General features: G+C 39.5%; 2 protein-coding genes across 3 annotated transcripts in view; both read left to right on the forward strand.

Annotated features, from left to right (window-relative positions):
* The window catches only part of si:ch211-218d20.15, a 22,471-nt gene extending 1,880 nt beyond the window's left edge, over positions 1–20,591 (forward strand). The window contains exons 2-8 of the mRNA XM_043692328.1: positions 2,653–2,771; positions 3,980–4,040; positions 8,209–8,276; positions 8,603–8,705; positions 11,292–11,410; positions 12,358–12,503; positions 16,701–20,591. Of these exons, the coding sequence (XP_043548263.1) occupies positions 2,653–2,771; positions 3,980–4,040; positions 8,209–8,276; positions 8,603–8,705; positions 11,292–11,410; positions 12,358–12,503; positions 16,701–16,806 (722 nt within the window). The 3' untranslated portion in view covers positions 16,807–20,591. The remainder of the gene's footprint in view (positions 1–2,652; positions 2,772–3,979; positions 4,041–8,208; positions 8,277–8,602; positions 8,706–11,291; positions 11,411–12,357; positions 12,504–16,700) is intronic.
* Positions 20,592–23,020: 2,429 nt separating this feature from the next.
* si:ch211-269e2.1 (cohesin subunit SA-2) overlaps positions 23,021–23,551 on the forward strand; it is a 142,089-nt gene continuing 141,558 nt past the window's right edge. For both annotated transcript variants that reach the window (XM_043692329.1, XM_043692332.1), the window contains exon 1: positions 23,021–23,183. The gene's annotated coding sequence lies outside the window, so the exon portion shown is untranslated. The remainder of the gene's footprint in view (positions 23,184–23,551) is intronic.

Consider the following 23,551-nt stretch of genomic DNA (forward strand, 5'->3'; position numbering starts at 1 on the left):
CTCCCTACCTTTTATCTTAGCCTGCTTGGCACACTTTCCTCATTCCTGAAGAAGGGCTCATGCCCGAAACGTCGATCCTCCTGCTCCTTGGATGCTGCCTGACCTGTTGCGCTTTTCCAGCAACACATTTTCAGTAATAACCAATCGTGTCAATAAATTGACTAATATATTGAACTATAATTATTATTGTTGAATTATAGTGGTGCTGCATTCACAAAGTTTATGAGAGCGAGCGAGAGACCCATATGCTGTGGGTCTGATGATGTCCATCACTTTAGTTCTTCATTACCTTCTCAATTAAGAATGAATTCCTTCTTAAGATGCCTGTGTTTCATAGAACAGAAAGGAATTCACCCGAGATTTATCCCCTAAAACCACTAAATCAGTGCTTCTGTCATGGTTTCCTTTTCCCCTAAACCAATAACTTCCCCTTACCTTTGTTTCAGGTCCATCAATCGTGTCCATCTAATGTCCCTCACCTTCCACCCTAGCAGGCTTTTCTTTAGTGCAGTACTGAGGGAGTGCCATGCTGTCAGAGGTGTTGCTTGCTGTTCCCGGTGAATGCAAAGTAATCCTATAACATTACAGTTACAGCAGCTCTCTCATTCTGCTCTCTCAGGGGTGCTGTCTTTCAAGTGAAAAGCTAACCTATGCCCTATCCCACTCCACTGGTAAAAAAAAATCTTATTATTATGCCGCAGTTGATTGTATCCCACTTAACTTCCTTCGATCTATGCCTGCATGTAACCTAAATAGTTGGGAAAGCCAATGGACAGCTAAACACAGAGATAGATGTGCTAGTATATTATTGAAAAAGTATGTGGGTGGCACGGTGGCACAGTAGTTAGCACTGCTGCCTCTCAGTGCCAGAGACCCGGGTTAAATTCTCAGGCAACTGTCCGCGTGGAGTTTGCACGTTCTTCCCGTGTCTGCGTGGGTTTCCTCCGGGTGCTCCGGTTTCCTCCCACAGTCCAAAAATGTGCAGGTTAGGTGAATTGGCCATGCTAAATTGCCTGTAGTGTTAGGTGCAAGGGTAAATGTAGGGGAATGGGTCTGGTGGGTGCGCTTCGGTGGGTCGGTGTGGACTTGTTGGGCTGAAGGGCCTGTAAGTAATCTAAATAAATGTATTAAACCTTAGCCAAATGATGTAGTAAATCAGGAACCACCTTAAAGAGTAAGTCACTCTTCAAATTTGCTCAAGGTATTTAATAAATCATTTCCCTCCACCATGTCTGTACCTTTAATAATATAAATAACATACAATTAACTGGGTGGGAAAAAAGTACCATGTGTTTCTTCAACATAATTTCTTTGTCGAGTGGAGTGAGAAGACAGGGTCTAGATTAGCTTTTTATTTGAAAGACAACATCTCTCATAGAGCAGCATCAGCCTCAGTACTTCACTGAAGTGCAAGGACTGTGGAAGGATCACCGGACATGAACGTTAGCTATTGATTTCTCATCACTGATGCTGCAATTCCTGTTTTTGTGACTGTGTCTTTTTACTTGTGCTTTTAAAAGTTGTACACTGGATTAAGGACGTGGTGTTATTAAGCCAGTGTTTTGAAAGGATGGCTGCATGGTTTGAAAGTAAGTCATCTGACACGCATGGCAAACATCATGAGTAACTGTAAACAAGTAACTGAATGGTTGTGGATGAATATGAACAGAGTAGTTGTGTACCGATGTAATTGGGTGGCAAGAGAGGTTGATTGATGACAGAAGCCTTTGCCTGCCAACAGCTGTGAGGTAACTGAACAGCTTGGACCTGGGAAGAAGTTAAAAGGAACAGCTTCAATTTTTACCGGTTCCAAACTGGTTCTCTGTTCTCTGCCGTCAAAACTCACTTTAAACTTGGAGAAAACCAGTTATTCTTTCCTTCAACAAATTGCTATAAGTTGTGATTGTCAAATGGTAAATCAGAAATTTTACAAATAAGCCAGTCACCTGTGCTTCTTGCAAATCAATGGAAGCATTTGGAAAAGTAAAATGAGGAATAAACTTTCAGATCTGTAAGAATAAACTCAGCAGAACTTGTTGGCAATAACTATTGAACTGTCTTTCCAGTATTTCACCACTGTGTATGTTTTTTTTCCTGTCTGTATATCTGTCTGTATGTGTATATAAGGTGATTAGTTTTAATTAGTAGTGTTATATGCCGATGATGTATAAGTGTTTATTTATGGCTAGAGTCTAATTACTTGTTCAGCGCAAAATCATGGCCCATGCATTCTATCAACCTAGGTCTGAAAATCAGATAAATCGGGGAATATTGTGTGCTTATTTTAAAAATTGGGCTTTATTTCCATTATGCTATCCCAGTGGTGACCAAGGTTTTAGTCTGCATTTTGTGTTCAAGTCCCTGCAATAAGGATTGAGCCCACACCTTCAGACCAAAATGTGGGAAGTCTACAATTTGAACTTAGAGTAAATTCAGAAACAAATAGTGTATTCAGTAACCCAGTGCTATTATTTATTTTTTTTATTACTAGCACTGGGTTACTGAATCATTTGCAATATGGATTAAAAGATTCAGTGAAGGATTAAAATTGTATATATTAAAATTCAGTGGTTAAGTTTGCTTTTTGTGTGTCTTACAGGTTAACTTGACATAACTCTGATGTAGCATGTGATTTGTGTCTCTTTTGTCTAGTGGATGTTAACATTAAGAAACCTCTTCAACCTATTCAACTAAGCAGTGAGCAAGTGGCTGTAGAGATCTGGTCTCTCTGTTTTCAGCTTGATCTCCTCATCCGAGCTGAGGTGCATCATGTATGTAATCTGTCTGTTAAATGTGCTATATGTGGGGATCAATGACTGTCCATAATTATATTAGCTATAAAACAGATTTGTTTTATTCTTTTATTTGAATTTGGTTCTTTTAATTGTGACATGATTCAACATTTTAAGAAAGAATCGGTTTTGTTTTACTACAGTGTGACGGTTGGGATTCTGTAAGAGGTGACTTTGGGATTCTGTAGGTGGTTTTTTTTAGAATATTGAACAAAGCAATAGAAACCAGTTCCAATTCAATCTGTGTGCCTTTTATTATTTGTTGATATAGGCAAAAAATTATTTAATGATTTACTGAAGGCTGATGAAAATGTTTCCTGTAAGATAGATCTGAATGTAATATCCGTATACAGGGTATTTTTATTGAAATTCAGAGGTAGATGAGTCAAAATTACTTTTATTTCACAAGTGGTGTGACCTGTTAGGAGGAACAATTTTGTGAAATGTGACGTGAAACATTATCCCTGTGTCCAACATAAGGGTTAATTGTTCCAAGTTTGGTTCGCAGTGTACAGTGACTTTACTGTTAACTGGGACCACATTTGCAGCACGTCTTTTTTATCCACAAGCGTGTTGTGCAAATATTGAGCAAGGCATGATCAGATATGGTAGTCATTCCCTTCCTCCCTTCCTGTTTAAATATCCGGCAGAAATGTACTGACATTGAATCTCTTCAGTTCATAGAATCCCTACAGTATGGAAACAGGCCCTTCGGCCCAACAAGGCTACAGCAACCTTCTGAAGAGTAACTCACCCAGATGCATTCCTCGACCCTATTTTCCTATATTTACCCCTGACTAATTCATCTAACCTGTACATCCCTGAACATTATGGGCAATTTAGCATGTCCATGGATTGTGGGAGGAAACTGGAGCACCCGGAGGAACCCCACGCAGGCACAGGGAGAATGTGCAAACTCCACACAGACAGTTGCCTGAGACTGGAATCGAACCAGTTCCCTGGTTGTGGGGCGGCTGTGAGGCAGCAGTGCTAACCACTGAGCCACTGTGCTATTGTATGTGTCTTTGAATGGAACTTCTCTCTCACCTTAAACCTTATTATCCTCATCTCACCTTTTTAACTTCTAGTTCACTGGTATTGTACAGAGTTATTGGGTAATACATTTTTCCAGTTTATATTAAGAGAGATTTGTTTTATTCTTTCGACAAATAGAAATTTATTTTTAGTTACAGGAACAGCTTAGAGAAGATAAAAGTCCTGTAGAATCAGAGTCTTTTCACACAAGAGGTAGGTACATTAATTGTTTAGATTGATCTTTAAGAAATGAAAAGTACTGTGGTGAATGTTTATTTAGATTACTTACAGTGTGGAAACAGGCCCTTCGGCCCAACAAGTCCACACCAACCCGCAGAAGCGTAACCCAGCCAGACCCATTCTCCTACATTTACCCCTTCACCTAACACTACGGGCAATTTAGCATGGCCAATTCACCTAACCTGCACATTTTTGGATTGTGGGAGGAAACCGGAGCACCCGGAGGAAACCCACGCAGACACTGGGAGAATGTGCAAATTCCACACAGAGTCGCCTGAGGCGGGAATTGAACCCAGGTCTCTGGCACTGTGAGGCAGCAGTGCTAACCACTATGCCGCCGTGCCGCCCTCTGTTATCACTGCTTCCCAAATTGAGATGTCTTTAATCTATCCCATCGGAAGTTTTCTGGAGTAGATGTTCGAGAAGATAGTCACCCTCAGGCTGCTACAAGTAGAGAAAACTGGTAAGAAAGATTAGGTGGTGTTTTGTAGTCAGTGAGAGGTTAAGGTAGAACATAGAACAATACAGTGCAAAACAGGACCCTTGGCCATCAATGTTGCGCCGACCTATGAACTATTCTCAGCTCATCCCCCTACACTATCCCATCATTATCCATGTGCTTATCCAAGGATTGTTTAAATCTCCCTAATGTGGCTGTGTTAACTGCGTTGGCAGGTAGGTCATTCCATGCCCTTACCACTCTCTGAGTAAAGAACCTGCCTCTCACATCTGTCTTAAATCTATTACCCCTCAATTTGTAGTAATGCCCCCTCGTACAAGTTGACATCATCATCCTAGGAAAAAGACTTTCACTGCCTACCCTACCTAATCCTATGATCATCTTGTATGTCTCTACCAGTCCCTCTACCAGTGAAACCTAACATACTGTATGCCTTCTTAAGAGCACTATCAACCTGGGTGGCAACTTTCAGGGATCTATGCACATGGACTCTAAGATCCCTCTGCACACCCACACTAGCAAGAATCTTTCTATTGACCCAGTACTCTGCCTTCCTGTTATTCTTCCCAAAGTGAATCACCTCACATTCAGCTGCATTGAACTCCATTTGCCACTTCTTAGCCCATTTCTGCAGTTTATCCAAGTCCCCTTGCAACCTGTAACATTCTTCCAAACTGCCCACTACTCCACCGACTTTAGTGTCATCTGGAGCTAAGTCATTTATAAAAATGACAAACAGCAGTAGTCCCAAAACAGATCCTTGTGGCACACCACTAGTAACTGGACTCCAGGCTGAACATTTTCCATCAACCACCACTGGCTGCCTTCTTTCAGAAAACCAGTTTCTAATCCAAATGCTAAATCACCCTCAATCCCATGCCTCTGCATTTTCTCCTCTGCACATCCACACTACCAAGAATCTTTCTATTGACCCAGTACTCTGCCTTCCTATTATTCTTCCCAAAGTGAATCACCTCACATTCAGCTGCATTGAACTCCATTTGCCACTTCTTAGCCCATTTCTGCAGTTTATCCAAGTCCCCCTGCAACCTGTAACATTCTTCCAAACTGCCCACTACTCCACTGATTTAGTGTCATCTGCATCTAAGTCATTTATAAAAATGACAAACAGCAGTAGTCCCAAAACAGATCCTTGTGGCACACCACTAGTAACTGGACTCCAGGCTGAACATTTTCCATCAACCACCACTGGCTGCCTTCTTTCAGAAAACCAGTTTCTAATCCAAATGCTAAATCACCCTCAATCCCATGCCTCTGCATTTTCTCCAACAGCCTACCATGTGGAACCTTATCAAAGGCTTTACTTCCAATAAAAATCTGGAAGTGAGTGGTATCATTAACTTTGTAGAAACCCAGCTGGTTCACTAAACTCCTTTTAGGAAAGAAGATTTGCCTCCCTAAACTGGTCTGACCTGCCATGTGTGACGTCAGATCTGCAGCAACGTAGCTGACTCTTCACTGTACTCTGAAATGGCCTAGCAAACCACTCATTTCAGGGGCAGTTGGGGATGGGCAACAAATGCTACCCTTGCCAGTGACGCCCATATTCTATGAGGAATAATGAAAAGAAAACAGGTTGGATGCTTGCTGCTAGGGAGCCATATGTGAGGCTTCAAGTGAAGAACGGATTTTGTTAGGTTTGTAAGTTCAAGTACAGGTGGAAATTATACAGTGAATGGCAGAATCCTTATGAGTATTCAAATACAGAGGGACCAGGGTATGCAAATCCACAGATCACTGAAGGTGGCAGCGCAGGTAGATAAGATAGTAAGAAAAGGAAGGAGACAAGAGGGCGGCTGGAAGAACACAGCAAGCCAGGCACTTGGGATGGACTTGGTTTGTTTGCAGTGGAACGCAGAAGGTTTAGGGGTGACCTGATAAATATAAAGATTGTAAATGGCATGGATAGAGTGGAAAGTATGAGACTTTTTCCCAGGATGGAGGAATCAATTACTTGGGAACACAGGTTCAAGACGTTTGCGAATGGACAGGGTTGGGGTGGGGTGGGGGAGTTTAAAAGAGGTGTGCAAGGCAAGTTTTTCCACACAAAGGGTGGTAAATGCCTGGAATGTGCTGCCAGAGGAAGTCGTGGAAGCAGACACAATAGCAGCATTCAAGAAGCACTTGGACGAATACATGAAAAGGAAGGGAATAGAGAGATACAGCTCCTGTAAGTGAAGACAGTTTTAATGTGGAAGGGCAAAATGTGTCTGCGCATGCTTATTCCTGGGCTTCGTCCTTTGTTTTTTGTAAAGGGGTATGGGTGATTGGTTGGCTCACCTGGCTTGTTGGTTGGTTTGTGATGCACAGTGATACCAATAGCATGGGTTCTATTCCCACTAGCTCAGGTTTTTATCAAGGACACTTGTTTTCAACCTCTCCCCTCATCTGAGGTGTGGTGACCCTCAAGTTAAACCACCACATTAGTCTCTGTCTAATGAGAGAACAGCACTTGCTCCTCTAGGAGTTTGGCAACTTCACATTTACTGTTATTTAAAGTACACCATTTTATGCAAGGTTTTATTAACTTGATTATCATTTGATGACAAAAGTAACAGCAGTCTGTCAAACAATCCTTTGGTTAACAATCCCATGTTCCTGAATAATAGAAAATAAAAATACTTGACAATGCAAAAAAAAACTTGACGTGGCTGTGTACAAAACATTTTATTTAGTTTAGGAATGTATTTGATTTTAAATAAGTAGAGCTCCTGTCTCAAAGAACCAGTATGTAATAATGTTCTGCAATGGCCTTATATTTAAATGTTTGATTTAAAAAAAAACTTGCTATAATTGTAAAACAAATTTATGAAAGATGATACTCCACTTCATATTTATGTATTGTCAGGAACCTGACTACTGTAATGTGGGGTGGTGGGGGGAAGTGTGGTTTTTAAAAAAAAAAATGTCTTGGGCAGTTGTATAAGATGGGCAACAGGAAAGAATAGCTTATTTTACACACTATCTTTTCCACTGATTTATTTAGACGGGATGTATGATGCAGTTGTTTTGCCACAACCTGTTTTGAGTGATCGTTTGAGATGAATTTTACCCCTCTGAAATGTCAGTAACTAATGTGGGTCCCAATAGTCTTTTGATGTATTAATACTTTGTTGCTGCCTTCATAACAATTAAAATTTTTATTACTAAGAAATATGTGTCTAACATGAGATATTTATTGCTTGAGGATTGGTGGAGCTGGAAGCTGAAAGCAGTTTTGAAAAGAATGAAAATTATTTTCAATCATGACTCCCCATTTCAAATAGCTATTTTTAGCATTCACAACTCCTAAACTGGGTGCTATCCAGCGTCATGCATTCTGAAATTAGCTGCAAAAATATGCCTCGGTTTCATTTGCGGACAGGTACCTCATTGCACCAGTGCAAAATTTTCCAGCCCATCCTGTGGTCTCCCCACAAGGCTGTTTATCTGGGACATTTTCCTACTGTGGCTGCATATCCCTTGAGAAATAGATTGCTTACATCCAAATCTTTCTCTTGTAAAATCCTTAGTGATCAGTTGGAAGGTGAACTTCATTCCTGCCCCAAAAGGGAAAACGTTTAATTTTGAAGAGTTGGGTTCCTACTCCTCGCTCTTTAAAAATAATGATATATTGGAATGCTGTGTTGCTTTTCAACTTGTTCTTTCATTCTCATTCAGGTGTACGTTATGTTGAAAGAATTAAACAATATTTGGAGCATCTGCCGGACCCTGTTCCACAGCTGGAGGTAATGTGCTTTACCTTTTTAAAATGTTTTGTTTAATTGTAGAATGGTATGCAATATTGTTCCTGTCTAGACATCTGTTTGGCTGAATGTAATACATTTGCATTAAAGCACTTCAAGCTGTGGGTCTGGTGCACTGGTGATGCTACTGGGAAGGTCTGTGCAGTATTTCAGAGATATTTTTCTGAAGATGCTATTTGTGTATAAAAAAATGCTGTTTTTTTGGAAAGAATTTAATAGATGAATTCTATATCATAGTTTCTAAAGGGAAGCTATTGCTGTATTATTGCTATGATCTTTCATAATACAGTATTAACTCTGTTTTACAGGACTATCTGGATTCTCAAGGATTGTCAACATTGTTTCCCCGTGTTGAAATATTTGTAATACACGGTAGACCTGTTGACATGCTGGAACAGCCTCCTATGGATGGTGAGAATGCTTTCCTCCATCCTGATACATTTCTGTATGTTCAGTAGATAAGCTATATCTGTACCAATGTACTCCTCTTTACAATTTTGGTTCTGTCTCTTTTCCTTAATTCTACAGAAGAACTGTATTGTTACAATAACTGGATTAAAATCAATTATATAGTGAATAAAGGATGCACGGACGGCCTAGCAGTTAAAACACAACACTGAGACATCATGATTTTGGAAGATGATTCCTAAACAAAATAAGGGATATACTTTGGTAGAAAGAAATTAGATTAATTATAAATTTAAAAAGTACAGTTCTAAAATTGGTATAGTAATCCAGATATATGTATGTACGTGATTTGTCAAAACTTTGTGGAAAAACTCTAAACGAGTTCTTCTTGCCTGTTAGAAAGAAATACAGGGTGGTTATTTGCTCTGCTTTTTTGGTTACACTTTGAATATTTACATAACATACCAAATGTTTTCTCCAAGCTTAAAAATGCTGATGTGGATATGTCCATATTTCATCACACTTAAATATTCATTCTTTCCGCTCTGAAGCTGTCAATTTCAAAATGTTATATCTGAGACGAATGATCTGTTGAGAAACATGCCTGACAGTAATGCTATTGTACTTGTCTTTGAAATAAGGATCCTGAATCATTTAGGTGTTTGGAGCTGGAAAGCACAATATAAAGCTTTTTATACATATGCTCTGCAGCAAAGTTTACTAATTTTTCTTTGGTTTTAATTTCTTAGTTTTTAAAAATTAATTACTAATTTAGTTAATTTCATTTAAGGTTATTTCATTTTATTGAATTGTAGATTTTACATTTTATTTTGATTTTGTTTAGTGTTGAAAGTGAACCCTGTGGTTTTCTGTAACTTTTACGTCAAAAGTGGCTTTTTGTTCAGTATATGAAGAACTGTGAGGGTTTTACATTCGGGTGAGTTAATAACTGTAATTTATTTTTCTAATTTTTTTGTAGAAACCTTTGCCGTGTTTTAGTTTCATCTATATTTTCCCTGTTTAAAATAAGTAATTGTTTATATTAATTTTATAACGTGGAACCAGATATGAATTTGCACTCTGCTCACACAATATACTTTTAATCTTCTCAAAACTTGCTAACACTTTTAAACTTGTATTGTATCTTACAAAGCAACCTAAAGAAGAGCAATAGACAGTACCTTAGATTATTGTTTAATTCATTTTAACAGCTGATTGTGAAACTTTCAGCTGTACCAATGGCAATAGAGAAGAACAGCTTTTGCTGTTGACAACTTGCTTTAGCATAAAGGAACTGGCATTCAGACAGTTAATGGTACTGGATTCTGCTGCATCTTCAATAAGTCTTCACTAATACCTAGATGTATGGAGCTGGATTCTTTTTGTGAGTTCTAGAATCATGACTTTACATACTCCAAACTGTCTTATTTAGTGTGGTGACAGGGAAATAGACAAACAAGAGTGGGAAATGGAAGTTTCTTGTCTATAGCTGAGCCTTTAAGAAAATGTAAAAGTGCTTTGTACAACAGTGGTAAAGTCCTGGACCTGCTTCACACATTGCATCCAGAGATTAATATATAGCATGCAGGGTCTTAAAGAGCATGAAAATATGTTTAGTGTATTGCTGAATAAAGACACACAAAATTGATGTATCTTTGTGTACTATTTTATTTATGAATTTCTAAAAAACAGATTAGAGCATCCTTTTCAATTAAACGGTGAAAGACTAATTCACATTTGTGAAAACCATACATGCATGTTTTCTATTTGGACATGAGAGCTGAAAAATGTGTTCCTGGTAAAGCACAGCAGGTCAGGCAGCATCCAAGGAGCAGGAGAATCGACATTTCGGGCATAAGTCCTTCTTCAGGAATGAAGAAACGTCGATTCTCCTGCTCCATGGATGCTGCCTGACCTGCTGCGCTTTTCCAGCAACGCATTTTTCAGCTCCCTTCTATTTGGACATGTTCCTTTCAGCATGCACCAGAGGCAGGAACCTATACAGTGGAAGATTTAAAATTGAGCATGGGGATACTCGGGCCTAGTTTAGGTTTGGGCACGTTCCTTTCAGGAGGAGACAGCAGCCACCCAATCCAGGGAAGCTGTGAATTCCTAACTGATGTGTTGTGTTTTTTGCTGTTCATTTTATACTATTTAACCCTATATTGTATGGCACTATAGACTGAATAATTTTGTGTTAGTACTTCTGTTATAAAATGTAACTTTCTGGATACTATTATCAATCAATTAACAGGAATTAATTGCTTTTTGGATTTGTTCTAACTGCATTTGTCAATCAGTAATGCATTTACTGTCATTTCTTTTTACAATTGGCGATATTTCTAATTATCCTTAGGCTTTATTTCTTGATTAAATTCTTCAAAGTTTTTAAATTTTCTTTGCTAAAAATGTTTTGTTAGATGCTGATTATATTTTGTTTAATGGTACAAGTTTTTTTGTGATTTCACCTGCTCTGCTTGATCTTCCCTCCTTCTCTAATAGATGTCTTTCCCCTGAAGAAAGCCACAGTGTCTTGCACTAGTTAAATGGCAGAAGACTAAAGTTGTTTTATCTGTGCTTTCAATCCAGGCTATTTTTCCCACATTGGGAAACTAAATCAACTCCTGGTTTTAAGTCAGCAATTGGAGGATGATTTGCAGCACCTGGGAAGCCACAAGTATATAGCACATCAGCTTTCAGTCTTGTATGTGAGTATCTTTGTGGTTAATCTAGGAGCATTTGTAAAAATTGTGAATGTGATACCTTGTCCACTCTCTGACCTATCAGCATGCACTTTTATCATACAGGTTCTATTTCCTTTTCAATTCCCTTCCCATGTGAAGTAAAAATTACCAGGACTGACGAGTGCAGCCATATATTGGGTGTGTGTGTGTGCTTAATCCTTCAAAAACTTAAGGTAATGTTGTAAGGATTAAGCATAGTCCTGGGTGTTCAATATTTATCAACCAAATATGCAGCGGAGCTGGGCTATGATCAATCTGTGCAAATCGAGTGGTGATTTGTTTTTCTCTCATTGTTTTCAATTGGATTATCTCACCTTTTTCTGTTTCCTGTTGACTACCAAGGCTCCTTGACACAACTAAGAGAAATTTATTTTTAAAAGAAACTGTGCTGTCTGTGCCTAACTGATGTTTACGACAATACATTGTTACAGTGCCACTTAGCTTTGTCCAACCAATGAGGAACATAACTCCTAAGCTTTTTAACACTCAGGCCATGTAGCATCTTGAGCCATTCAGTATTAATCAACTCTCCAACTCCACTTATCTACCTTTGTTCTATATGTCTTGATACTTTTGCACAACAAAAATCTATCAATGCCAGTTAATTCCTGGTTTTGTGCAATCAGTGGCAACCCCAGTGTAAATCTACTGGTCTTTACTAAACATTAGAAAACAGCCTTCATGAATCCCACAAATTTAGTTTGAAATTACTTCATATTTGGCAAGCTAGACCTTGGAAACCAGTAGTGCACGAAACCTTTTCATAACACCATAAAAGCAGGGACCTGAAATAAAATTCAGGATCTTCTGTTCTGCACAGCATCATACTGCATGGCCAATAGCATGTTCCACCACCAGGCAATTGAATGAGATCTGTTTTATGTTAAAATATCTTTATTTTCTCCTTACAGAAAGTTCTGAATTATTTCAGTGGGTCTGTTAGTCTGGGCGTCTTAAAAAAGGATATTGAAGCCAATTTTAAAGCTTTAAAATCTGGACTGGCTGTTGGCAAGGGGACTGAGCAAGAGCCTCTGCTACCGTATCATTATGTAAACTGGTGAGTATGAGTGACAGAAATGGAAGGTTTTAGCAGAAGGTGAGAGAATGTTTATTTATAATGCATTTTAGAATGCTATTCAGTGGAAATCATGAAACTGTTTAAGTAAACTAAATCCTCACGGTCTTTAAACTCTCACTTATTTTTAAAACAAATCATTATCAGAGATGTTTGCACGAGCAATTTACATCAACATTTTGTGAATTCAACACAATTATATAAATATTAAACATTCCTCACCATACAAATATAAACTAGTTTCATAACTACACACACAAAATCATAGAACCCCTATAGGAGGAAGTTACTCAGCCCTGCAATCTGCACCAACCCTCCAAACAGCATCCCACCCAGACCAAGTTGTAGCCCCCTAATGTATCCCCGTAACCCCACATTTACCAGGGACAATCCACCCAGCCTACACATCTTTGAACACTTTGGACGGTTTTAGCATAGCCAACCACCTTTGGACTTTGGGAGGAAATTGGAGCATGCGGGGGAAACCCACGCAGACATGGGGAGAATGTGCAAACTCCTCACAAACAGTTACCTCAGGCTGGGATTGAACCCAAGTCTCTGGTGCTGTGAGGCAGCAGTGCTAACCACTGAGCCACTGTGCTGCCCAAATCCTTGTTTTACCCTAGTATATCCTCTGATTCTTGCTCATCCCTTCTTTTGTTGACATTGTGCTGGGGTACAGTTAATGGTGTAACATAAATGAAGAACAGGAAACCTCCAGCTTTGATTTCATCAAACTGTTGAATAACAATAAAGCAATTAGTAAAGGCATTAAACCATTTCAAAATCTACCTTTTGATATTAATGTATATGAAAATATTTCCTGTGTTCACAAGCACATGCAAATTTTTTATTCACCATAGAATTGTATATTCATTATTTTTAACAAACATTATGAGGTTAACATTTATTTAATTATTGTTAATACGCAGTAAAGCACACTTGCTTTGTATCATTATTCCAATTGATGGTAATACTGGACAATAGGTTGGGACTTTCTTCACTGGATCTTAGGAGGTTGACAGGTGGCCTTATAGAGGTTTATAAAATCGTGAGGGGTATAGATAGGGTTAATGGAAGATGTATTTTCCCTAGAATGGGGTAATTCAAGACTAGGGGGCACATTTTTAAGGTGAGTGGAGAGGGATTTTAAAAAAAGACATGAGAGGCAAATTCTTTAAACAAAAGGAGGTTTGTGTGTGGAATGAACGTCCTGAGGAAGTCGTGGATGTGGGTACAATTACAACGTTTTAAAAGACAGTTGGATCAGTACATGAATAGGAAAGGTTTGGAGGGATATGGGCCAGGAGCAGGCAGATAGAACTAGTTTAGTTTGGGATTATGTTTGGCATGGACTGTTTGGACCGAAGGGTCTGTTAAGTTTACTTTCCTAGATTGGCAACTGTGGTGGTTAGTCACTGAATGTACATGAGACTGCCAATGATCTTTAAAAGAGAACAAAATTTTACAAAAAATTCTATATAAGACAATTTAGAAAGATTTTATTATAAGCAGATTCATCTTTTCCCCCCAAAAGTAACCAGTACAGAGAGTTCAGTGAAGTGTCACCCCGTAAATCTAAAACTTCTGGTGGCCTGGGTTCCTTTACGGATCTGACAGCACGATGACTTATGAGAACTACCTGTTCCAATCTGGAGACTTCTACAAAACTAACACACTGTCCTTGTGCTGAAAAAAAACTGTTCTTCTGAACTGAACCCGGCACGGTGGCACAGTGGTTAGCACTGCTGCCTCACAGCGCTGGAGACCCGGGTTAAATTCCCGCCTCAAGCGACTGACTGTGTGGAGTTTGCACGTTCTCCCCGTGTCTGCGTGGGTTTCCTCCGGGTGCTCCGGTTTCCTCCCACAGTCCAAAGATGTGCAGGTAAGGCGAATTGGCCATGCTAAATTGCCCGTAGTGTTAGGTAAGGGGTAAATGTAGGGGTTTGGGTGGGTTGCGCTTCGGCGGGTCGGTGTGGACTTGTTGGGCCGAAGGGCCTGTTTCCACACTGTAATGTAATCTAATCTAATCTACTAGTGATCCATGATCATTTTCTTTCAGTATGGCATAAAACACAGCATTATAAACTCTTGTTCAACTAGCAGCAGATGTCGCGTGCTACATACTTCAGTCATATGTTTTCTTAGAAATTATGTATGTATTTCATTATTCCAAATGATTTTCTGACCTCTGTGTAAAGAAAGCTATACAGACAGAAGCTAAAATCATTTTGTCAAATTCCCAAATGATGATATATTATAAACCTTTATCATATTGTCAACAAAAAGTGTATCATGATGTAGGGTTCAAACGTTCATTTACAAAAGGAACTTTCCACCAATCACTTTCATTTTTACCCATCACTATTCTTCCTCCATATTTCAATATACCCCCTAGGTACAATATTCATCCTTCTCCCACCCCACCCTTCAAATTCATCCTGTCCATAGTGATGCACACGTGGGCAATTGCATGGGATGATGAGGAATTGTCAGGAGTGATGGAAGAGCGTGGTGCCACAGAGGGGATAGTTTCTGTTGACTGCTGAAATTGGAGGGGAGGTGAAAGCATGTTGTTTGCATACTGCTGAATGTGGCAAAAATGGCAGAGGATGGTCCTTTTGAAAGCAGAGACTAGTGAGGTTGAAATTGTTGTTCTGGAAGGGTCGGTTGAGGGCAGAAGTACAGGAAATGTGTCAGACAAGGCTGAGGACCCTGTCAATCACAGTGGGGGGGAGTGAGGGAAATCTTTCGTTGAGGAAAGAGGAGGCACTCCTATGGAAGGTGCCATCATTGGAATTGATGTTATGGTCCTCTGACGTGGTCGAGCAGGCCACTCAGTTCAACAGCAATTAGGTATTAGCAGCGATAATCACATCACGTGGTAAAATAAAGGTAGGTTAATTTGGATTTGGAATGATTTGTTCAATGGGATAGTATTTAACGGGGTGGGAGTAAACTTTTAAGGGAATCCTATGGTGCTAATCAATACCAAGTCATAGAATCCTTCAGTGTGGAAAGAGGCCATTTGGTACCAACCCTGCGAGCACCCCACCCTATTCCAATAACCCCTTCACTTACCATGCCTAATCCACCTAGCCTGCACATTCCTGGACACTATGGGCAATGTACTGTGGCCACTCCACCCAACCTGTAGACTGTGGGAAGAAACCAGAGTACTCAGCGGAAACCCACACAGACACAGGGAGAATGTGCAAACTCCTCACAAACAGTTACCTCAGGCTGGGATTGAACCCAAGTCCCTGGTGCTGTAAGGCAGCAGTGCTAACCAATGAGCCACCATGCTGTCCTAAGTCTTTTTACTCTTATTTGACATGGAATCTATTTCAAAGAGATAATCCCTACAGGGATGACTAGCAGCCAGCTGAAAATTAAAACCATGAAATATATCAACCGAAACATGCCAGATCTGGCAAAGTAGTTTCAGACAAGTTGGAAAAGATCATCCTAGCCAAGATATATTTCAGAATGTATTATGGTAAAGTCTTTATAATGTCTAACAATCTTACCTATTAGCTGTTCTTAGTAAGTTCCAATTTGAAATAAAAATTGAGTTTGTGGTGAGTATGATTTGGTGTTAGCCCACCCATTTCAGGTTGAAGAGTTCAGATATGTTTTGAGGCCTGGGTTTTTGCCGAAGTGACATTGGTAAGCTGGGGTAGCAAGTGGACATCTAGTAATTGGTCAAAAGTGGTTATTCATTATTGACCCTGGCCAGTGGGTACTCACTACCTATTCACCTTTTTAGCAGTGTCACAATCATTATGTTTGCCAAGTGCCAGTTTAAGACACAAAGTATGCTTTGGCTGTGCTGAGACAAATTGTTACTGGTACAACATGAACCTGGGATCTTTTCTAGCTCAACTCCATATCACAAAATTTGTTTACCTACTAAGATTGCAGGGAAATATAATAATGAGGAGGGTGAAGGTTACAGCCAAACTATGATGGTTGGAGGCATATTCTCTGCAATGTTCTCTCAATTTCTTTCTGACAGCACGAGTCTCGGGTCTGTACACAGCAGTGGAGCAGTGGTGCCCTTGTGCAGCCATGCAACTTAGAAGGAATGGTCCTCACATGAGAATAATTATTCATAGTTACCTTCAGATGTTTTTGTTAATTTTCATGTAATCTTTCTTTCATGATTTTGTCTTTTAGGATACTCTGTCTTACTCGTAGTATCATTACAACTGTGACTATCCTTCCTGAAGAACTTACAGAAGAACTATCTTTGGCCATGTCTTTTGTTATGAATCTGAGATAATGCACAAGCCTACTTTAGGATGCTAGCAAACTGAACTTCAGTCCGAAACGAATTGACAATTGTGCACTTTTTTTAAACACAACTTAAAGTGGCTCTCTTCTTCCTTCTTCTGAATGTGCTGGCTTATACCAGTTTAGGTGCCTCTGTTACCTTACTGAAATATGTGTTCTTTGTGAGTGAGTGTTGCCAGTCTGTATGACTGGGGGAGAGGGAGAGAAGAGGGGATGCGAAGTCAGGGTGGCTGAGTTTGATTAAACTCCCTCTCTAATAACGTTGTGTGTCTACCTCCACCAAATGGAATGCAGCAGTTCAACAGAGCAACTCGCCACCACCATTTCAATGGCAACCAAGGATGGGCAAATAATGCTGATCTAATTCAAAACAAAATTCAAACCCCTCTAAACACACACACACACACACACAAATACATGCGCGCATGGCCACAGTCAAGTGTCTTATTCTGCTATAGATGCTACATTAATGCAAATTATTTTATGTTGTTTCTGTTCACGGGAATTACTGGATGGCAATTAAAAGTAGAGATACTGTTCGCTTTCCCTCCTGTCACCTCTGAGCCCAATGCCACTCAGATCACCTTTAGAATCCATTTTGGTGCTTCAGCTGAGATGAACTAATTCGGAGATCAAACCTGGGACTTACCAGTACTGTTCCACAGTACACTTAACCATCTAAATCATTGGAGGAAAGTTTGATACAGATATTATCTAGTTCCACAATATAATTAATCTTGAATGAGATATTTGTAGACCAAATAAACCTACCAGGAACTGATTTTAAAATAACTGAACTAATATAGGTTTTTAGTGTTCAAATGTTCCTTCATTTGAAATATACTCTTGGTTTTCCCCCTCTGCTTTCCTTTATTAGTCTAGTTTTGATGGCTTCGTGGGACGATGGTCAAACTCGCTGCCCATTCTTCTATTGTTTCCTAGGCCAAACTATGATGGTTGGAGGCATATTCTCTGCAAAACAAGATGGAAAAAAATCCTGTTATTTTTAACTAGGTTTTACCTCTTGAATGTGATACTGAGCTTTGGAATATACAGTCAGGACCTGATAAAAGGCAGAACATGGTTTGGTAGGATTTTAACATTGAACAGTGCTGTGACTTGAGCCATTGAACAGAGTAATATGAAACATCAGAAAGAAAACAAATCTTGTCTGTTATAATTATTGCAACCCACACAGAAAAATAGAAGCAGGAGCCCTTCAAGCCTGTTCCACTATTCATTATAATCATGGCTGATCATCCAACTCAACAGCCGTTTTTCCCCATATCCTTTGATCCTTTTAGCCCCACGTGCAATATCTAACTCCTTCTTGAAATCTTTATATGAAAGGAGAGCAATTAGTTGTTTTACTTTTAGCAACTGGGTACTTTCCGTACTCTCAATCTCTAAAAAACAAAATCAGTTTTCATTAATAAGAATTTCATTTTTTAATTACGGAAAAATACATAGAGCACAAAGATGATAGCCAAATAGTCATGTAGCCACATGTAGCTATACTTTTTCATCTGGAGTTCATTTGTAAGTAATTAGCTAACTAAGACATTCCCTTCCTCTTCCTAATATCATTTATTTCCAGTTTAATCACAGCAATGTTTCTGATGAAGAAATGCCTACAGCCAAATTGATGTAATCTTTCCAGAGTACTTATTTGCTATTATGCCATCTTGCTGTTCCTTAAATGATTCCAGTCTCTTGGTTCTTCGAACCTGTTCCAGCTGTAAGTAAAGCTTCAGATGTCTGGCATAAATATGCCTTTCCCATCCTGAGACTGTACTACGTAGTTCTGTTGTGCTTGTACATCCGAGGATATAGGTTTTTTATTCTTCTCCTGTATGCTGATTTGTATCTTCCTTACCATTTATTGATGCCAGGTTTCAACCTGACTCAGTGGGGGCTCTGCTGACCCAATCTACATTCATTCCTCAGCCATTGTCAGTAAAGTTGATTATCTGATCATTTAATTTATTGCTGTTTGCACAGTCTTGACCATGTACAATCTGACTGACAAGTCACCCTAACATTACAGCATTGTCTAAACTTCAAAAATATCTCACTGACTTGGGCCTTAATGGGTGCTCTCTGTCTGAGGCATCTCTTTCTTGTCATTGAAGAGCCTCAGCATGTTACAGTTTATATTATTGCTTAGAGAGAAAGAAATACTGTTTGTGTTTGTTCCAGGAAAAGTGATGGAAATGCAAAACAGACTAGTGAGAATATGAAAGTCAGATATCTTCGCATCCCTGATCAAGCTCATGTTCCCAAAGGGCACTTTGGAGGTTTACACTGATGGACTTTAGATCAACTTGGGTTCTGAGTAATTTCTTAACAATTAAATATCAAATCAACTTAAATTGAAACTTCATCTTTTCTTGATATCTGTTCGTTATTGGTATGAAAAAATAAATCAACACAGGGTCAAGTTTTCTCATTCTTCCTTTTATTTTTGAGTTAGTATACAGACTTTTTTTCAAAGGATTAGGAAAATCTTTCAGAATTTCCGCATGCACTGCCCTACATTTTAGGAAGACAAATCTGTAGTAACAAATACTGCTGTCATGTTGTTTCTTCATAGTAATTGAGAAAAGTCTACCCAAATTACCACATTTTCTTCAGTGTAATTTGTATTTAAATTCAAATAGAAAGGAATGTAAAATTAGCAGAAATATTAAAGAACATTTTTTTCCCCATCTAATATTCTGAGGAGTCAAACACTTCCAAAATTAGGAAAATACAAATTTATCAAAATGCTGTAGATCCTGTTCATGATCAACAAAGCTAAACTCATCCAGCCCTCTCCAGCTCCAGGGTCAAGTTATTTATTGTAAATAAATTAAGGCTGTGATTGTACTTGAGAGGGCGAAGAGTTTCACCAGGATATACCCTGGGCTGGAGCAAATCAGTTATGAGGACAGACTAGGTAGGCTGGGGCTATTTTCCAGAGCAGAGATGGCTGAGGAGAATCTGATTGAGGCGTATGAAGCTGAGATGGGCATAGACAGGTTAGAATGTTTTTCCTCTTAGTAGGTGGGTCAGTAATCAGGATGCATGGGTTTAAGGTAAGGTGTAGGAGGTATAGAGGGGATTTGAAGAGGTGTTTTTTTCATTCAGATGATTGTGGGTACTTGGAGTTTACTGTCTAACTGGGTGGGAAAGGTGGTGAACCTCAAGATATTTAAGAATGATTTAGATGAACACTTGAAACACCACAGCTTAAAAGGCTATGGGCCAAGTTCTGGAAAATGGAATGGGATTAGATTAAATGGATGTTTGGCTAGCATGGGAATGATGGATTGAAGGGCCTCCTTTTGTGCTGTAAAACTCTGACTCTATGATTTTAAACTCTTGTTCTAATATGCAGGGTCATTTCAAAGTAATGGTGGGGCAGTGCAGTGACAAGTGAGTTCTGCAAAATATGGGAATCACAGGAATTGGTAGCAGTATGATGCGAAAGATGCCCAGAATTGTAGAGGCCATAGAAGATGACCACCTTACAGTCTGCATTACCCCAGATAGTGGATGTCAGTGATCAAAGTAGATGGTTAGGTAAATTGTGTTGCATAGTGTAGCATCAAAAACAAACCTGATTCAGTGCAAATGTTAGGAGATAGAAAATTATGATACTTGTGTCTTATTGCACTTGTACTTATCATTTGGAAGTGGTGATTCGAATATAAAAGATAGGAAAAGTGCACAATTTCAGCAAGTGTATTCTAATTATCATGTGAATTGTTTACAGTATAACTACTATTTTTACAGAACTGTGAATAAAGTTGTTGTTTGTAATTACTGCAGTGTGTTTTTATTCGCTAGTCATTATTTTAGGAGAATACGTAGTGTGGAACTAGAATGAAAATGTGTCTTTCAACCTGGTTCGTTCACAGTGATTGTGGGCAATATGTATTGTGAAGAAAGGAATTGAGATAAGGCAAAATGGATCTGAGGACTGACCAGGCTAAACCCTCCCAGAACAATAAAAACTGAAAGAGCTGCAGATGCTGTAAATCAGAAACAAAAACAGAAGTTAATGTTTCTGGTCATTGGACCCAAAATGTTAACTTTGATTTCTCTTCACAGATACTGCCAGACCTGTTGGCTTTTTCCAGCAACTTCTGTTTTTGTTTCTAACTGAACAATCTTTGCAGAGGTGATCTTTCAAGTATATGCTGGGTACATCCCAACAGGGAAAAGGATAGGGGAATTAAAAAATAAGTTTTTTTGATTAATTAGGTAGATAGAGAATATCATGAAACAAAAATTATATATGATGTGCATCCTGTGAATTCTTAAATGAGGACTCATGGTGATTGTCATAAAAAAGAATTCTGGTTCAGTAATGTGATTTCAGGAAGGAAATCTACTGTTCCTGCCCAGTCTGGCCTGCATATGACTCCAGAACCACAGCAATGTGGCCAACTGTTAAATGGCCCCTGAAATAACCTAGCAAGCCGTTCAGTTACAAGAAACAATTAAAAAGCATTTTTTTAAAAAAAGGAATGAAACCAGCTGGGTCTCCTGCATTGACTCAGCACTGGGAATGACAACAGCAGCTCAGTGTTGTCGAGCCTGCAAAGTTCTCCTTATCAACAGCTAGAGACAAGTGCCAAAATTGGAAAAGCTACCCTATAGATGTTGAAACTTTATTGCTGGAACAGCACAGCAGGTCAGGCAGCATCCAGGGAACAGGAGATTCGACGTTTCGGGCACAGGCCCTTCTTCAGGAAGGGCCTGTGCCCGAAACGTCGAATCTCCTGTTCCCTGGATGCTGCCTGACCTGCTGTGCTGTTCCAGCAATAAAGTTTCAACTTTGATCTCCAGCATCTGCAGACTTCACTTTCTCCTATAGATGTGTCAAGCAGCTGCCCTACATGACACATAAGGAGGTCACCTAGTTCATTGTTCGTACGCCAGTTCAATTACCTAGTGCCAGTCTACTGCCTTTTCCTCTCACGTGCACCATTTCTAACTATATGGTATGTGGTGAGGGAAATAACGAGAGGGAAAAAACATATGACTTCATCCTCCCCGATCTGCCTGTTGCAGATGTATCTATCCATGACAGCACAGTCCAAATGGAGTGAAGTCCTGGCTTCACATTCAGAATACTTGATAGTGCCAAACAATACAATGTGTAAAATGGGATAGATTTAGAACAGATTTAGCAACTCAAGACTGGGCATCCATGAGGCACCAGGGACCATCAGAATTGTACGCCAACACAATCTGCAAACTCATGGCCTGGCTGAAATGCATGTGAACGGGGTAAAGAATCAACTCATTGATACCTTAAAGATCAAATCAAACATAGGCTTATTTGTCCAAGCATGTACTCATGCATCCATGTGTACATGGGAGGTAAACTCATCAAACAATTTTTGACCAGTTACCATTTTTACAAATAACAGTTTTTCAATAAAAAGGTTGCACATTTACACACATCTATCTGAAATATTCATTCTACCTTCCATTCCAAGTTAGTATACATGACCTTCATCCAATTATATTTAAACTTGTACATCTGATTATAATATCCAATCAAATCACATTCATAGTTACTGTCAGTATATATTTGGTGATCACCAAAACTCTACCATCCTTTATCTACTATCAATTGAGAGCATCATTATCTTCAAGTTCTTCTCCATGCCACTCACCATCCTGGCTTGGAAATATCTCACCATTTTTCAGTGTTGCTGGGTCAAAATCATAGAACTCCTCTTTCGTGGCATTGTGGATCTACCTACACCAAATGGACTGCGGTTTAAAAGGGCAACTACAAATGGATGACAATTGTTGGCCCGGTCAGCTTGGCTCTAAAATATTCTGAGGATAAAGTGAGGACTGCAGATGCTGGAGATGTGGTGCTGGAAAAGCACAGCAGGTCAGGCAGCATCTGGAGCAGGAGAGTGGACGTTTAGAGCAGAAGCGTTCTGAGATGACTGGAGACTCTGAAAACCACTGTACAATTATAAACAGATATCGGTAGCTTTGATGAGGAAGTCAAGTTTTCTCACAGATGCTGCCAGATCTGCTGAGTTTCTCCAGCAATTTCTGTTTTGTTTGCTTCAGATCTCCAGCAAATTCTAACTTCTACAGAAAATGTACTGCGCTACCGAATGGAATTTTGGTTTATAAAAAATGCACAAACTCTCTCGGACTGGCAACCCTAGAATTCGATGATGAACTTTTACAACAACAGAGGGCGACACAACTGCGGAAATGTATTTCGAATATGCTTTTCTTGGCTGATTGCAAGACCAGCAGATGGCAGTAACAGTCCATTCGTCGGCAGTAGCAGGAAGAGAGAAGGAACTGGGCATTGGAATACCGGAGAGGCATTGCTAAACGGTAGAAATTCGTCTTATTTTGTGTTACGTTGACTCGATTGCAATAACGTCACCCCTGGACAACATTGCATTTATTCTAATGGCACAACTTGCCTTTCTCATGCACCTTGTGTTTGTGTGTGGGGGGGGGTGGGTGGGAATGGGTTGCACATGTAAGGCCGCGCTCCTGCTCCTTTGTCAAACAGATCGATCCGGACACAGCGCAGTCAGGCCGGGAGTGGGGATGGAAAACCGAACCTGCTGGTGTGATTGACAGGGATGCGGAGCAATCAGCAGGCGGCCTGCTATTACACAACAATGAGTAGCCAATGCCTTTTAGCCAACGAGAGCTGGCGGTGGGTTGGAGAAGTTTGGTTGAGTTGAAGGATC

The sequence above is a fragment of the Chiloscyllium plagiosum genome, chromosome 6 (genome assembly GCF_004010195.1).
Source record: "Chiloscyllium plagiosum isolate BGI_BamShark_2017 chromosome 6, ASM401019v2, whole genome shotgun sequence".
NCBI classification, from domain to species: Eukaryota; Metazoa; Chordata; class Chondrichthyes; order Orectolobiformes; family Hemiscylliidae; genus Chiloscyllium; species Chiloscyllium plagiosum.